General features: G+C 47.9%; 1 protein-coding gene across 1 annotated transcript in view; it reads left to right on the top strand.

Moving 5' to 3' along the window:
* The first annotated feature begins 12,626 nt into the window (after positions 1 to 12,626).
* The window catches only part of FBXO32 (F-box protein 32), a 35,894-nt gene continuing 30,668 nt past the window's right edge, over positions 12,627 to 17,852 (top strand). The window contains exon 1 of the mRNA XM_080646356.1: positions 12,627 to 13,366. Within this exon, the coding sequence (XP_080502482.1) occupies positions 13,251 to 13,366 (116 nt within the window). The 5' untranslated portion in view covers positions 12,627 to 13,250. The remainder of the gene's footprint in view (positions 13,367 to 17,852) is intronic.

The following is a 17,852-nucleotide window of genomic DNA, read 5'->3' as shown; positions in this document are numbered from 1 at the left end:
TGCAGCCCGCCGAGGACATTTATCCGGCCCGCCGATGCCGCTGCCTGTCCTGCTTAGCAGCCGACTCATACCGGTCCCGCAGTGCGCATAGGAATTTGTTCATAGTTTTTTTTTTTAAACTATAGTCCGGCCCTCCAACAGTCTGAGGGACAGTGAACTGGCCCCCTGTTTAAAAAGTCTGAGGACCCCTGAAGAGTAAGTGGAGCCCGGCCAGTGCTGCTCAGTGGTCGAGCTTCAACCCATGAACCAGGTCACATGCCCCATTACAGGCTCCGTCCCCAGTGTGGGGCGTGCTGGAGGCAGCCCTGCGATGATTTCTTCTCATCATTTATGTTTCTCTATATATATATCCCTCTCCCTTCCTCTCTCTGAAATCAACAAAAACATGTATTTTTAAAAAATGTAAGTGTAAACTAGTGAAATAAAACCCAGTCCCTGAGGAAGAATACTACAGGCAGAGGGAATAGCTCACAGGGGATAATATATGTTAAAACGCATCAACTCTAAACCACTAAGTAATTGAGTTATTCTTCTAGGGCCCAGGAATCCTGACCCCCAGACTAGGTCCCCTGTGCTTCGGAGAGCTGGGACCGAGAACCCCGACCTCAGCTCGCCTGCGGGAGCGCCCCCCTGCGGGCCATCACTGCGCGAGCACCTCACCCGATTCCTGAAGACTCTCCCGCTGTTTCTATCACGAGCAAAATAGATAGTCTTGCACCAAAAAAAATGATCTTCAGGCCAACGAGGGAGCGCATACATGGGCAAGTTGCTCCCCTAAGATTACAATGCAGCTGAAAAATGCCTACTTCCGGGTCAGGACGTCCAGCCGAGGTGACGTCACAGCCATCCTGACGTCCCACCTGACGTCCCAGAGCAACGCGTTACTCACGTGTTCGTGGTGACGCTGGTGTGAACAAACCTACTGGGCTGCCAGCAGCGTAAACGTACAGCACACACAAGCATATGCAGCACATGATGATAATAAACAATTCTTTCTACTTATAAAAAAAAATTGATGCAAAACGGTATGCCTTCCGCTGGCAGCAGCCTCATCCTTCTTGTGCCTACTGCGTCTCTTAATTGCATTGTCTTGTGCTCGATTGAAGCTCGTGCTGTTCTAGAAGTTTCGTGTAGCCTAAGCATACAGTGTGCATCAAGTTCAGTAGTGCCCAGAGAGGTCCTAGGCCTTCACGTTCACTCATCACTCGCTCACTGACTCACCCACTGCAACTTCTGGTCCTGCAAGCTCCATTCACGGTAAGTGCACTACACAAGCATACCACGTTTTATCTTTTATACTATACTTTTCCTGTGCCTTTTCTATGTTTAGATATGTTTAGGTTCCCAAATACTTACCCTTGTATTACAGTTGCCTACAGTATCCAGTACAGTCCCATGCTGTACAGGTTGTAGCCTAGGAGCAATAGCCAGTGGTCGGCAAACTCTTTAGTCAACAGAGCGGCAAACCGCGGCCCGCTATACCATATGGCCTGGGTGTGTGGTAGGCGCTAGATCTAGACCATCTAGGTTTGTGTAGGTTCACTATGAAGTTCATACAATAAAATCACCTAACGATGAGTTTCTCAGAAGGTATCCCCATCGTTAAGCAGTGCATGATTATACTATTTTAGGCCTAGTGTTCCACCCCTCTTCCCGAGGAAGAAACTTCCCATAAAAGTTGCAAGCAGATATGTTAACAGTCCTCATTTTCATCGAGGTATGGCTGTGCTCAAGGACGATAACATCAGCTCAAGCACATCGCTTGCATTTGGGAGCACCTTGCAAAGCAGGTTTGTTTTATTTTCATTTGAAAAGCGGAGAGGAGGAGTTTGCAAGACTGGACTGATACAGATGCATAGTTTTTACAGGACTGAAAGAGAGCATAAAAGTCATCTACCCACTCATCTCAAATATGGGGAAATCAAGGAATACTGGAAGACGTTAGTGCCTCGGTCAAAGCCACACAGATCTCCTGTTCCCTAAGCTGCCCATGTCTGGCTTAGTCAGGACCCATTTGGCTGCAAAGGAGAGAAGCCAGTGAAAAATCCACAGGCGGGGCTGGATCAACTAAAAACTTGGAGAGGAATAAATAAATGTTCGGTGAGTGCATATCCTAAAGGATTATAACTTGATGACAGCCAATTGGAAAAGTAGAGTAACAGCAAAATTCTACTACATACCTGTAGAAATCAACTTTCTCATATATGACACAGAAATGATGTATCTTGCCATAATAATGCTAGAAGGAAAGTATATTTGCCTAAGTTTCTTAGGTAAAAAAAGACTTTTAAAATAGCCCCCTCCTCTTAGTTTGTATTATTCCTGGCATGACTTCTCCCTGGAAGGCTGCATGTGAATCAAACATTTGTACATGAAATTGATTTAAATATTACAGGAACCCTTGCTTTTTCAAGAAACACCACTGCCTATCCTTTGGGAAAATTAAGGCTGCTTCAGTAGAGTAAGTAAAATGGTCATTTATGCGTCAATAAAATGAAATCAGCTCCTAATTTGTTTCCCACAGGGGCCCAATAGGTTATAAAATTCTGCTCAAATAGTTTAACTTAAGAAGTTTAAAGAAGGGATCAGTTACAGAGGTGTGGACAGAGTTAAGGGAGCCTGCAAGAGGTGAGGGCAGCAGGAAGCGGCTGCCACCTCTGTGTCTTAGGGGCAAGAGGAGGAAAGGGGTTTTGCAGAGTCCAATGAGAGCTGAAATCAGGGCTGAGGAGCTGCTGGCAGGAACCAGAGTCGTGGGAGGGCTAAGCCTCGTGCTGACACAAGGAGAAAGAGAGGAAGCGATACTCTGACTTGTCTCCTCCCACCGTTTAATCTGCTGCAGGTAACTTTCACTGACCAAACCCCACAGGAAACCAGAGGACAAGGAGCCTGGGGGAGGTGGTGTGAGGGGCTCTGCCTACCTGGAGGACGCTGAGGGGAACCTGCAGGATCCACCACTTCCGCATCCACTCAACATCTATTGTGTCCCTCATTCAGATGAAGAGACTCTCATCCCCAACGTTACTGAGACACGAAGTCCCGTAAACTGCCATGTCATGGTAAGGAGATGTCAATACAGTCGCACTCTCACTCACAACCTAAACTGTAACATACCCTTCACACCAGGTAGCAGAGAGGCAAGCAGAAAAAGAAAAGTATAATCAATTAGAGAAGACATGCTACAGTCCACACCTCAGCCGCTGGTCATGCAGCAACAATCAAAAGTCTTTCTTCACCACCATTCCACCTTCTCCCTACCCTCGGCACCTCAAATGCCTAGAATTTTGTTATCTGATAGGATAAACTCAACCTTTCATTTCCATAGGATCAGAGCTCTTAGTGACCCTGTAAAGGCTGAGTTGTCACACTTTTCCACTAACCATTATTATTGTATACTAGAGGCCCAGTGCATGAAATTCGTGCACGGAGGGGGGGGTGTCCCTCAGGCCAGCCTGCACCCTCTCCAATCTGGGACCCCTTGAGGGATGTCCGACTGCCCGTTTAGGCCCGATCCTACCGGGATCAGGCCTAAATGGGCAGTCGGATATCCCTCTCACAATCCAAGACTGCTGGCTCCCAACTGCTCGTCTGCCTGCCTTCCTGATTGCCCTTAACCTCTTCTGCCTGCCAGCCTGATCACCCCCTAACCACTTCCCTGCCAGCCTGATTGATGCCAAACTGCTCCCCTGCCAGCCTGTTTGCCCATAACTGCCCTCCCCTGCAGGCCTGAGTCCCCCCCAACTACCCTTCCCTGCAGGCCCGGTTGCCCCCAACTTCCCTCCTCTGCCAGCCTGGTCACCCCAACTGCCCTCCCTTGCAGGCCTGATCCCTCCCAACTGCCCTCCCCTGCTGGCCATCTTGTGTCCACATGGGGGCAGCCATCTTTGACCACTTGGGGGCAGCCATCTTGTGTGTTGGAGTGATGGTCAATTTGCACATTACTCTTTTATTCCATAGGATAGAGGCCTGCTGCATAGGTGGGGGCCGGCTGGTTTACCCTGAAGGGTGTCCCAGATCAGGGTGGGGGTTCCCTTGGGGCATGGGGTGGCCTGAGTGAGGGGCTTGTGGTGGTTTGCAGGCTGGCCACGCCCCCCAGCGACCCAAGTAGAGGCCCTGGTATCTGGGATTTATTTATCTTCTATAATTGAAACTTTGTAACCTTGAGTGGAGGCCTGGGCCTTCCAGGGTGTGTGGAAAGCTTGGCTTCTTCCATTGCCAGGGAAACCCAAGCCTCCTGCTTGCTCCATGGCTGCAGCCATCTTGGTTGGGTTAATTGGTATACTAGCTCCTGATTGGCTGGTGGGCGTGGCTTGTAAGTGGAGTGCAGTGATGGTTAATTTGCATATTACTCTTTTATTAGATAGGATGAGAGTAGTAAGAAGTGACCCAGTGAGTCTTCTGGGCTCTGGATATGGTTCTTCTTGCCTTCATTGGGTAGCAGTAACCTAATTTCCCCTATTAATGAGGATCAGTTGCTCTACTTAATACAGTAACCTTCTGTCTGCCTGTTGTTTCAGTGACATGAATAGTCTAAATAATCAAGGACAATTTCAACTTTAATGAAACCATGCCATGATTTCAGGGATGGGAAGCCAAAATGCTCTAAGTGAATTTTTAGGTGTAATAGTCTAATGTGAGGTGGGGCTACTCCCATCTCCTTCCTTGCTTCTAAGACAGCCTTGGGCAAACTACGGCCCACGGGCCGGATCTGGCTGTTCTATCTGGTTCTCTTGCTCTCCCCTCCGCTCCTTTACTTTGAATTTATATTAGTTCACACAAACACTCCATCCATGCTTTTGTTCTGGCCCTCCGGTCCAGTTTAAGAACCCATTGTGGCCCTCGAGTCAAAAAGTTTGCCCACCCCTGTTCTAAGACCATGCATTCTGGAAATGGGAGAGACACTCTGTTTACTGAATTCTAGGACAGGAGCCCCAAACTTGGACGATGTTACTTCCCAGCAGTCTTTATTTAGATGGTCATTCCAGGTTCTGTCAAGCTTCTGAGTGATGGGTTACACAGTAAAATCAGCTAGCCCTTGCTGGTTTGGGCTCAGTGGATAGAGCGTCAGCCTGCCGACTAAAGGGTCCCGGGTTCGATTCTGGTCAAGGGGGGCACATGCTCGGGTTGCAGGCTCCATCCCCAGTCGGGGGGATGCAGGAGGCAGCCAATCAATGATTCTCTCTTATCATTGATGTTTCTATCTCTCTCTCCTTCTCCCTTCCTCTCTGAAATCAATAAATATATATTTTTTTAATCAACTAATGTCAGCACGAACCCAGCACTAAACTTCTTTTGCCATCAATGAGTTCCTTGGTTACTTAGAGGTTATATTATGTAAGACAGCAAGACAATCAAGGTCCCTTCACACTGCACAATGGCAGCTATGTTAATAACTATCAGCTATATCTCTGGTCCTGAGTCACCTATATGGAAGATAATTTTCTTCCTAACAGCTCGCTTCTCTGCCCTTACTCTCCTTGTTGCCCTCATGTAACTTTCAGGAGGCAGAATGGTGTCATAGGAAGAGCCTGCCCAGGTTTTGAGTCAAAAGTCCTGGATTCAGATTCCAGCTCTGCCTCTTGGGAGCTGTGTGATTCTAACTTTGCAGTTGCCTTGTGAATAAAATGGAGATATATACCATGTAGGGTTTGGGAGTGAATTAAATAAACCAATAGGCACTCAATAAATATGACTGCCTTCCAGTTAAGTTCCACATCTGAAACATCAATTTCAGAAACAGTTTATAAGAAAAGGGGTACCGTAGGGAAATTTATAAGATATCACCAGTTGAACTTTCTCTGGGCTTAGCCTCGCTGCCCTGATGATGCTCATTCCATGGTTTTATAAGCAAAATCTACAGCTCGAAGCTTTTCAATTCCTCATCTTTTGCTTTCGCATATGGACAGCTCAACATTCTTTTCTGTCTCAATATTTCTAAATCTGCCAATTTTGTGTAAGCTAAAATCCCCTGTCTGGGCTCGAGTCCAGCCTTCTCAGCAGATGATTTCTTTGGTAAGTCCTAATACTTACAAATCATCCTCTCTGTTCTAATTCAACTCTTGGCCCAAGTGCACACATAAGCACATGAGACTCAGGGGCTTAGAGGAGTGATGGGTGGAGGAGACATTATGTCTTTTGTGTGTAACCCAGTCTCTGACTACTTCTCCTACATCGAAGTTCCATACTGTCAGGATTAGTGTTTACAAGCAACAGAAATCGACCCTGACTCTCCTAAGCACAAATATTTTATTGGAAGACTATCAGGGTCCATAGCATCATCACGAGGTTAAAGAAATAGGCATGGAAAACCGAGGTCGGAGCTAAGAGAGCCTAAGAAGACCAGACAGCGAGGACCAGGGCAAATCTGCTGCAGCAGAGACCACCTGGCGTCAAACCCCTCCATCCCATGCTCGCCACAAATGCCCTCCAACAAGGAGCCACCAACCTCCTGTCACTCTCCTCGTCCCGCCCCGAGAGTGTGTGATCCCTTAAGCTTGTCACATGCCTGCCTCTGGCTAGACCACAGCAGGGAGCGAGAAGATCTGGTCCCTTTAGGTCCTATATTTGAAAGTAAGCACAACCTTCAACCACCACACAGGAATGCATCCCTCTGAACCAGGAGGCTAACAGGAGGTTCTAATTGAATGGCCTAAGCCAGGAGTCAGACATCCTTAATGTTGCCTCAGAGCTGGGAGAGACTCCCGCCACCACCACTGCACTCCAGCCGTGAGCCTGGCTTCTGGCTGAGCGACGCTCCCCATGTAGGAGCACACTGACCACCAGGGGGCGGCTCCTGCATTGAGTGTCTGTCCCCTGGTGGTCAGTGCACATCATAGTGACTGGCTGTTCTGCCATTCAGTCATTTTGCATATTAGCCTTTTATTATATAGGACTAGAGTCCTGGTGCACAAAATTCGTGCACGGGGGCGGGGGGTGTCCCTCAGCCTGGCCTGCGCCCTCTCGCAATCCAGGACCCCTCAGGTAGGATCTAGGCCTGGGTGGTGATCAGGGCCTATTAGGACTTTCCTTCCCCCTGCTGCCGGCAGCTGGCCATGCCCCACCGCTGCCACTGCTTGCCATCTGTGTGGCCCTCCCCCTTTCCCCCCCCCCCCACCAGTTGCCTCCCTCTGCGGGCAACAGGCGTGGGGTGCGATCACTGGACTGGCTTGGGCCTCCCTCTGCAGGGCAATCGCTGGCCAGCCCCACACACCTGCCGCAGCGTCACTGGCCGGTAGCCTGGGCCTCCCTCTTTGGGGCAGCTGATTGCGGGGCTCTGTGATCAATCGCCCAGCAGAGGAAGACCCCGCACACCTGACTGGGGCTCTGCATTTGTGGAGGGTCCCCACCCCCATAGATCACCCCGTTGGCTGGTGGCCTGGGCCTCCTTCTTTGGGGCAATCGATTGTGGAGCCCCCCCATCGATCGCCCCACAGAGGGTGGCCTGGGCAAGGCCCCCCCACCACCAATCGCATCAAACTGGCCTTGGCTGGCCTGGCACCAGTGCATGTCATAGCGTGGTCGTCCAGAAGGTCATCCGGACGATCGTTCTGCTCTTCGGTCATTCAGTAGATTTGCATATTATTCTTTTATTATTATAGATACACACACATATTTTTAGCACTCACCCATTCATTTGTTACTTTTAGGCAATTTCATCTTTTGCTTATTTGTTTAAAAGTGTTTCATAACTGATTTGTAGTGAGAAATAGCACTATATATATTTATAACATGTTTTCAGGATGTGAAAATGGAACATTTCATTTCCTGGTACAGGACCGTGTGCTGTGACCACTGGCAGAGGAAAACCATCTCTTTCAAGATGGGTCAGATCAGTGAGCGCAAAAGAGAAGATCCTTCTAAACATTGTTCAAATGGAGTTCCTGCCTCCTCATCCTTTAAGAACCAGTTGAAGACCAACTCCAGGAAGCCTGGCCTAACGACTCCAGCCAGGTGTGGGCGAGGTGCCTTATCCTCATGGGTGTCCCAACAACCCATGTGCAAATCTCTATCGCTGCACTTGTCACAAATTTGGAAATCCACACTTATGTCCCTCAGTCTCCCTGTGGCCTATATGCTCTGAGAGTAAATGTTCGTGTTTGTGTTTCCTGAGATGCTTTAGAAGAGTACCAGAAACATAGCAAAGGTCTGATGTATCCCTGTTGAGACAATGAATAAATGATATTCTATAATAAATTTTACAGCCTGGCCCTGGCCAGTGTGGCTTAGTTGGTTGGACATTGTCCTGTGCACTAAAAGGTTGCTGGTTCAATGCCTGGTCAGGGTACATGCCCAGGCTGTGGGCTGGATCCCCGATGTGGGGTGTGCAGGAGGCAGCTGATCAGTATTTCTCTCTCTCCTCTCTCTCTCTCCCTCTCCATTCCTCTCTCTCTCTAAAAAAAAAAAAAAAAAAAAACAATAAAAGATCTTTGAAGAAAAATAAATTTTACAGCCTTTAAGATGCTTTTTTTAAAAAAAACAAACAGACCTAAAGACCACCACTCCTTTTGTTTAGTTGACAGAGGGGAAAAATCTAATTTATGTACCAGCTCTTCAACACATACATAATTTGAAGACCTTGAGCAAAGACTTTTATGGAATACCATTTTTAGCCAAGCAGATATTTTAAAGACTAAATTATTTCTTAAACTACTATCAACAGTAAACCCTGATTGAAAATATTACGTCCCTTAGGGACTGAATTTCTCAGGCAGTAGTCAGGATGGGAAAGAAGATGAACATTCTGTACTTCTTGTTAAATTACTTTCTTCTTCCTGAAATGAATAAACTGTTGTCTAAAAGAAATCATGGGCTCTTTTTTATTTTTATTGCTATGGAATCAGCTGAGACAAACAGTAAAATGGTTTTCAGCCCATGGTCCACAACTTAGACATTCACTTCCACACGCACTGACACCTCATATGTGCCAGGCATCAGGCATACATACAGCAGTGAACACAGCGCATCTGCAGACTTTTGCTTTCTGGGGGGAAATGATGGGTTTAAGGCAGGCAGAGATATACAAAGCACCCAAGAAAAAAAAAGGACAGAAGATTGTATTTTTCTATTTCCCAGTGAAAATTTGTAATTATTGTTAATGATTGCCCTTCAACCAATGATGTCACAGAAGCATACAACCATCTCTATAACACATGTGTGTAAATACATGTAAAAACTGAACAGGTTAAGTGACTTCTCCAGAATTTGACAAATCAGTAGCTGACTCATATGAGGAAACACATTTAACATGACTCAGAAACCTCTTCTCCAATCACTAGGCTTGACAAGTCCAAACATGCAGTGACTACAGTTTGTCGAAATATAACAAGCTGCGGATCTGCATCGTGTCTGATGGCCAGGTAAGGACATACAAAGCACCTGATTGTTCGATTCTGCTCTTTCTCTGGGATCCTGGTTGACACTGAATAGTAGCCTCTTTAAGAGCACAAAAATCTTTATTGCTTTTCTTGTACCCTTTGGACCAAACTCACTGATGAGAAGTCCTGATAATATCCAATCACTGGAATGTGTAAATCATAGGATTTGAATTTTACTTTGAAATTTACTTTTCTCAGGGGCATTGGCCAGTCCAGCAAGATTCACAGAATATTCTAACCTTTGGGTTTGATCTCATGGTGCCCACTAACCAGGACTGCTACTAACTAGCTCTGTATTTGAGTGAGTTTCTCTTCTTTGGGCCTTAGCCTCCACATGGGAAAAAGGAGGGAATTGAACTAGGTAACCTTTAAAAGTTTGGTTTGATTTCAAGCAGACTTTTGAGTAAGTGGTTGAACACAGCTGAGCTTCAGTCTCCTCATCTGTAAAATGGGGATAAAAATGCCTACGTTGCAAAGTTCTGTGAACATTAGTGATGAAAGTAAATAAACTACCAGATACAATGCCTGGATGAATTTTAGTCCGAGCTTTTGTTGCATGTGAGAAATCTCAGCACTAAAATTTGCTACTAAACCACCATTCAAGATACCATTTGAAGGGTTGTAGATACCATTTGAAGGCTTGTTTTAATAAATTTCAGGCACTAACACAGTATTTAAAGCTTTACACCCATAATAAATTTAACAAACTTATCATGACAAATTTAACATCCTCATTTTTAAAATTGTGCTTTTTAAAATGGCACTGAAAGTCTGGGTTACTGGTGTAAATGCTGTGGTTGCAATCCTTTCCCTATAGTATACAAAAGTTAGCAGTCTTGGCTCTAAATGAAAAAAGAACTTTCATTCAAATTGAACAATTGGGCTATGAAAGAAGGAGGATTATAGCAAAATGTCCTTAACCTCTCGAAAACAGAACCAGGACATTTGAGGAATACCAAATGATTCTCATTAAAGGAATAAGAATTGTTTAGGTGACATGTGTCTGACAGATTCGTGGCAGCCAGAGACCCAAAAATAACACACAGCTGGCAGTTCCTGCTCAAACACACCTAACAGACGCATTTCACACTGTTTCAAGGATGCTCCACCCTAGACAGACTGGGTGGGAGGTCACATGCAAATTGTTGTGGCATTAAACATGCATTCCTTGTGACAATACTGACAAGTTGGGTTTAATATACTGAGTTCCTCCAGCTCTTCCTTCAAAAAAGTCGCTCTAACTTGGATAGGGGGAGCCAACAAATTTGGTTGTTTCCTGCCCCTACCCCACCCAACAGCTAAAGTTATTTTTAACTTACAGCTACTGTTGGTAAGTATTTTTCATACACACACACACCCTTTCAGAAAGAGAAACTCCGAAAAAACAAACATCATTACATTTCAGTGGCAAGTGGTCAGTCCCTGGGTCAAAGCTATAAACGAATGTCATTTTGGTTAGGAACAACAGAGCATTTCGTATGTATCCAAGTTTTTCAGTCCTTTTTACAATTTCTCTAAACTGCTTTAATGAGGCAGTGAGTGAGCTAAAATTGTACCAGGTCTACCTTTGAATAATCTAGAATTCTGAACCAAATAAGACCCGTTTCCATAGTTCAAGTGCAATAAATGAAAACTATCATTTCATTGTACAATTTGCTCCAATCAACACATTTTCCTATATCTGGAAATTAGCTGAGTGAGCTACACTCCATGACCTCAAAAGTTAAAATATGGTGGGGAAGATAGGGCCTTAAGGAAGTCAAGGATGGAGGTGCCAACTTTGCATAAAAATAATAATAATGACTACCATTGGTGTCAACACCATCATGGGTACTTTATACATATTATCTCAATAAATCTTCACAACACCCTTTAGGTAGCTACTATCACTATTCCCATTTTACGAATGAGAGAAATGTGGCACAGAGAGGTTAAGTAACTTGCCCAGGGTCACACAGCTATTTAAGTGGGGAACTATGATTTGAACCCAGTCATCTGGCTTTAGTTGGAATTGGCAATAGACATGGGTACCAGCTTGGATTCCACCCCAGGCTAGCTGGGGGTTCTTAAACAGGCTATTTAACTTTTCTGAGTCTCAGTTTTCTCATCTGTACAGTGGAGACGACAATACCCAGCTCACAGGATTCTATGAGGAGTGTTAAACAAAATGATCTTTGCAAAGTGCACGGAGTTGGTGGAATGGAAGGTATGGATGGCTGCAGAGGAAGGGATCTGGATGAATCAAGTGGGAAGCTAGCAGAGGGACTTTTCACTCTGCTGTGACTGCTCTGTGCAATTTAATGACCAAACGGCTCAGACTGTGAAGCATCATAACTACAAGTCACAAAGGGCAGGAAGCTACAGCAGCCTCTCACATCCATTCACCTGTTCATACTCTGGGCCTGGCAAGGTGCTGGGATGCATCTTGAACAGGATGGACTAGCTCTCATGGAGTTTACATTCTGCAGAGAGGAATAGATTGCTACCCACCCACCCCAAAAAGTGAAAGCAAACAGTTTAATTTCAGATCCTACTAAGGGCGGTGAAGAAATAGCCTTGTGACCTGGGTAAGTCATTGGCTTAACCTTCTCTGGGGACCTCATCCGGCATTCACAGCGCAGTTCCTTTAGTCCAGATCAGCCCGGGCGCAAAGGCATTCTGGGCCCCTCTCCCTTAACCCTCACCAAGATGAACACACTTGCCTTGTTATTTCCCTGAGAGAACTTAATAGCCCAAAGGATGCGGAACAGTGGGAAGGGGAGGAGGGTACAGCGGTTCTTCAAGACAAAAGCCCAGCCCCAGGGCCCTGAAGGAGGCTGGAACCAAGAGCGGGGCTAGGACATCCCTAACCTGCTCCCTGGCGGCTGTGCGGGGTCAGGCGCTGCGGACGCCCGCGCTGCTCGCTTGGGGTGCTCAGGGTGGGCTCAGGGACTGTCGCTGCTCTTCACGCCCAGCCGACAGGGAGCGGATGCCACTCGGCCTCCTTCCCTCTCCTCGTTCGTTTGACACCCGGGGAACAAGCCTGAAAACCGACCTGGGACCCGTTAACCAGTTCTTGGGGCAGGGTGGGGTGCGGGGCTGTCCCTCTTCGGTCCAAGAGCGGGATCTAGGCTGAAAGGGGTCAGGAGGCTGCGCCCCCCGCCCACCCTGCTCCTAGCGGCGCTGCGCCCGGCCTTGCTCTGACTGCCGGCCTCGACTCTGACAGCTCGGGGTGGGGTGGACGGGGAGCTGTCCCTCCTCCTCATCCCGCCCCACAGTGACCCAGACGCCTCTCTGGCCTCCTTCAAGTTGCACCCCGCCAGCCGGGAGCAGTGGGAGGATGGGATGCTGCCTCCCGAGCGCCCGGCCTTGCTCTCGGGGCGGCGGTAGCTGCGCCCGGGGGGCGGGGAGGGAGCGCAGGGGACAGGAGCGGAGGGGCAGCGGGAGCCCGGGCCTGGCAGCTCGGCTTCAAGTTTCCACCCGCGCGCGGTTGTGCAACAGCTAGAAGAGCTGGAGCCGCGGGCGCCTCGGAAAACAAGCCGAGCTCATAAACAAAGCCACGTGGCCTCCGGGCCGGGGGCCGGGCTAAGAGCAGGCGGCTCTTCCGGCAACAAAGAGCGGCAGCCAGCGGCCCGGGATAAATACCACGGCCGGGACGGCGGCGCCGCATTCCGCGAGCCCCGCGACCCTTCCCAGCGCAGCGCCCAGCGCCCTCTGCCAGCGCCTGCACTCCGCTCCGCACCCCGAAACCCGCAGCCCTCGACACCGGTTCCCTGCAGCCCGTCCCCTCGGCGGCCTCCGCACCCCGAGCGTCCGCCCAGGGCGGCGCGTCCCCGAGGCCGCCCGGCCGGTCCCGTCCACCGGGTTGACGCGCACAGCGGTGCGTCCGCGCGCGGTGCCATGCCGTTCCTCGGGCAGGACTGGAGGTCCCCCGGGCAGAGCTGGGTGAAGACGGCCGATGGCTGGAAGCGCTTCCTGGATGAGAAGAGCGGCAGCTTCGTGAGCGACCTCAGCAGGTGAGCGGATGTGCCGCCAACTCCCAGCCCCGCGAAACAGACCCAGGCTGGTTTCGGGGACGCGGGGGCGGGTGAATGGGGGTCAGGCAAGGTTGGAATAGGGTGAGGAGACCCCGACCCGGGAGATGGGAGGGAGTTGTCTGGTTTCTGCAGAGGTCATGAGAGCACGGGACCCGGGAATTTAATGTTTCTTGTTGTTCAAGGTCAGCGTCTACAAGTGGGCACTACTTACAGAACCCTGGGAATTTGAGGACAAACGCAGATATTGTCCACAAACATTCAAACTTAAGCACACAACTTGAGGGGTCCCCTGCCTTAAGGACAACGGAGTGGCGCAGTTTGCAAGTGTGGGGGCGAGGGCGAGTGGGCCACGCGCTTCCCCCGCTGGGGTGGCGGGGCTCCCCAGAGCCCAAGCGCTGTGGGTACAGTCAGGTGACGACATTGGATGAGGGTTCCGGCCGGAGCGCCGCCAGGCTCTTCCCACGCATAGGCGACCACAGAGTGGGCTGGGAGGATGAGTAACCAGGAAGGGGCGGCCAGAGGGCCCTGGGGCACCGGCTTGCAGGGCGGACTTTCGAAGCGGTGGTCAGGAGTGGGGGCTGCAGAGCTGAGCAGGAGGGGAAGGAGGAGGAAGGTGAAATCCACAAGTCTTCTGCTTCTGAGACGACCAACCATTTGCACCTGTTTCAATGCTTTGGGTTAATTTTCTTTGTACAATGTGTGCACCCCTGTTTCAATGGTGCTTACCAAATGCAGAAAGCCCACCTGGCTCAGCTGAGCTCCTCGAGGTCCCACCAGAGCCCTGTCTGGTGGAAAATCCGAGGCCCGCTGAACCGGGAGTTCTGTGTGGTTAACAACACAGAAGCACTGACTAAGGTCTGGAATCTGTCGGTCTGCTTCTTAGCCGTTGATTCTCAGATCCCTGGCATTTGGCCCAGGTGAGGAGAGCAATGAAAGTGGGTCCAGAGGGGGTCTGTGCAGCCTGGTCACCCTTGGATGCCTTATCTCACCCACTTTGGTTAAAACCCCTGCCCTCCCTCCTTGAATTGACCTCAATGGACAGTTTTGTAAGGGTCAGGTTCCCACTTACAGAAACTGGTGGTTGTTTGGCTGGCCTCTTGACACTTCATTTTTTAAAAACTACCAAGAAAATATGGTGATTTTGACAGCTTGACCCCCAGAGCCCCCCATCTGTTTGTGATTTGTGAAGCATCAAACTCTTCGTCTCCCAATGGGGGAAAACAAAAAACAAACAGAATTTAATATTGAAGGCCTGTCTGGAAGAGACAAGAGCATATTGACCTCTATGTTGAAGATGCCTATGGGCAGATCCTAGGCAGGTTGGGGAGCACTGCAAAGAAATTTTATTTATAGAAAATCAGATATTTACTTACAGAAAAACACTGAGGCCCTAGCTGGTTTGGCTCAGTGGATAGAGCCTGGGCCTGTGGGCTGAAGGGTCCCAGGTTCAATTCCGGTCAAGGGCACATGCCCTGGTTGCCGGCTCCATCCCCAGTAGGGGGCGTGCAGGAGGCAGCTGATCAATGATTCTCTCTCATCATTGATGTTTCTATCTCTTTTTCTCCCTCTCCCTTCCTCTCTGAAGTCAATAAAAATATATTTTTTAAAAAAAGAAAGAAAAACACAAAGATCACCTGCTGTCACCAGACTATGTCTTTTGGGAACTCAAGTTACCAGTTATGCCTAAATTATTCTGTCCTGGAGAGAAGATTCCTTCCTTCTTCCTCATTCCTCAGAATGATGATCTAATTTTTGGTACTTTATTTCTGCAAAACAGTCCAGATTCTTTCTAGAGAGCCATGTCTCAGTGACTCACCCAAATATAATTGCAGGATGCTCCTCAGTGGGAAGCAGACCACTGGGTTCAGCAGGAGAGGGTTCAAAATAGAGCCTCTGGTTCATATAAATACTCCCACTGTACCTGCTCCAAGAGATGAGGTGGCATCACTCTCCTTTCCCAGTAAACAGTGGTGCCTCTCTCTCCATCGTATGGGAGACCTGAAGATGGTTTTAGCTTAGCACAAACGTTAAACCCAGACTGAGAGCCCTTCCGGAGTCTCCTTCCCTTCCTCCCATTTCACACCCTCTGAGCTACAGCTGTGGCACTCGCTGTCATTGCTGTCATTATCACAACCGGTGATCAATATAGCGACTGCCTATGGTTCTTGGATGAGTCAGAGTGTAGGAATCATTTGGTAGCTCCTAGCAAAGCAGCTGGCTGTTTGTTTGTGGAGTCCTGTATTTTTCCCCCCAGCAATTGTAAACAATCCCTTCCTTACTTAGCATGAGAAGTCTGCCAACTTCTTAAAAGAGGTTGGCCTTCTGAGACCTGAGTTTAAAGTCTCAAATATCCTCACTGTTTTCGGTCTTAGTGATGTGTCTCTGTGATGTCAGGTTTGGGCTGAGTGCCTGCCTACACAGGTGAAGCTGAATGCCTCTCCTGTTAGGAGAAAACAAAAGGCAGTCCCTTTCAAAAAGGAAAGGGGAGGTGGGGGAAGCATTGTAAAACAGAGGACTACAGACCTGGTAACTTCTCTAATTCAAGGTCCCACTCAGTGGCCTGCCCCAACAAGATCAGGGATGAAGTGTGCCCTGGGAGTGTTTCTGCCTGGGGCTAGTGTTCAGTGTGGACCACAGCTCCTCTGCCCAGTGCACCTTCTCTGGACTCTGCTGGCCATGCTCTCTGTGATCCGAGGCCCTGGCCTCCTCCAGCCGCTGAATGTTACAAAGCCCACTGCTGCCAAGTGCTCCGAAATGAGATCATGGAGGATTTCAGATAAATCTAAAGCAGGGCCCCTTCTCAAAAAGTTGAAACTATGCAAGACAGAGAAGGAATGACAAGTGTTAAATTTGGTGAGACAGCCCTAGCCGGTTTGATTCAGTGGATAGAGCGTCGGGCCACAGACTGAAGGGTCCCGGGTTCTATTCCAGTCAAGAGCATGTACTTTGGTCGCAGGCTCATCCCTGGCCCTGGTCAGGGCGAGTGCGGAAGGCAACCAATGTGCCTCTGTCACATCGATGTTTCTCTCTGTCTCTCCCCCTCCCTTCCACTCTCTCTAAAAATCAATATAAAAATATCCTCGGGTGAGGATTAACTATAAATAAATAAATAAATAAATAAATAAATAAATCTCAAAACAAAACAAAATTTGGTGGGACACACTTAAAATTCAAGAAAAGAGCTCAGAATGAGTTGGGTGACCCAAGAATGTTTCAAGGAAGTGCTGGTGGAGGCTCCTGAGACAGCCGTTCTCACCAACAACCCCCCTCCCTACCCTCACTCCCCCCAGGTGAGTAATCTCAGCTGAGCCGTAGCCAGGCCTCCAGGCCTGCAGTTGAAAAGTTTAATGTTGCTTTCCAGTGTAGCCAAGGCTGAACCAGGAAGCAGGAAGTTTACCATGAGTAGGGCATAAGAAAAGAAAAATAATATTTAAGATTTTTATGAGTGCTTACTGTGAGCAAGGCTCTGTTCTGAGAGCTTTATACACTAAGCAGGTTTTTTTTACCATGCAGTCCCTGTACTAACCATATACATTTGACAATTTGGGTATGTAATGAGGCAAATGAGCATAGACATCTCATTGGCCTTTATCTACAACTGAGCCCTTCAGAGCAGCCACCACTTAAATGTCCTGTTGTTGCAAATGAGAAATAAGACTTTTACTTTTCTGCCCCTCCCTTTATCTCTGCTGCCAAAACAATCTTACTTTGAAATCTTTCCACCTTTTCTAAAGTTGTCTTCAAGTATCTTGGAATGTGTGATATTATAGGGCTGGGAGAGGCTTCTTTCTTATTCTAGGCCTGTGCCTATACAAATCAGCAATAGTAAGAAGTGACTACAAAATAGCAACTTACTGGCTGTGATTGAAGCAAGCAACCTCCTTCAAGAGTTTTGCTTTTTTTAAAAAAAAAAAATAAATGTAATGGGTTCCAGAATGGTGGTGGCTATTCTTGTTAAAAAAAAATTTTTTTTCTGTTGTAATTTCCCATTGGCTTTGCATATCCTTGAAATGGACATAATTGAACTCTCAAAATAGTCTCTGAGTATATTATTGCTTAAAGAAAACATATAAGCAGGCATCATAAATAAACCCCATAACCATACTTTCTAGACCTTCCCTCGGGAGATCCCAGGACCTAATAACCAAGAGAAAAGTACACAGTTTCCGCTTTGGTTCAAGCTTCTCTACGTTCTACAGTGAGAGAGCATCATCAGTTATGTCAGATTCTTCTGAAATGAGCCTTGGGAATGACTCACTCAGGCTTAGAGCAGGTTATTGTCATTTCCTTGAGGAAAGCAGGGGCTTGAATTTTTTTTTTTTCCAGGAATGTTTTCAACTAGAAAAGAATAAGGTGAAATATAAATATTTAAAATTTCCAAGGAAAGGTCACAGTCTATAGCCCGGGCTCTGAAATTTTTCTCCTCTACCTTCCATGTATGATTCAGAATAAACAGCTTTGTTTT

This window comes from Plecotus auritus (assembly GCF_963455305.1).
Source record: "Plecotus auritus genome assembly, chromosome: 11".
Classification (NCBI taxonomy): Eukaryota; Metazoa; Chordata; class Mammalia; order Chiroptera; family Vespertilionidae; genus Plecotus; species Plecotus auritus.
This window is presented reverse-complemented; position numbering and strand designations above follow the sequence as displayed.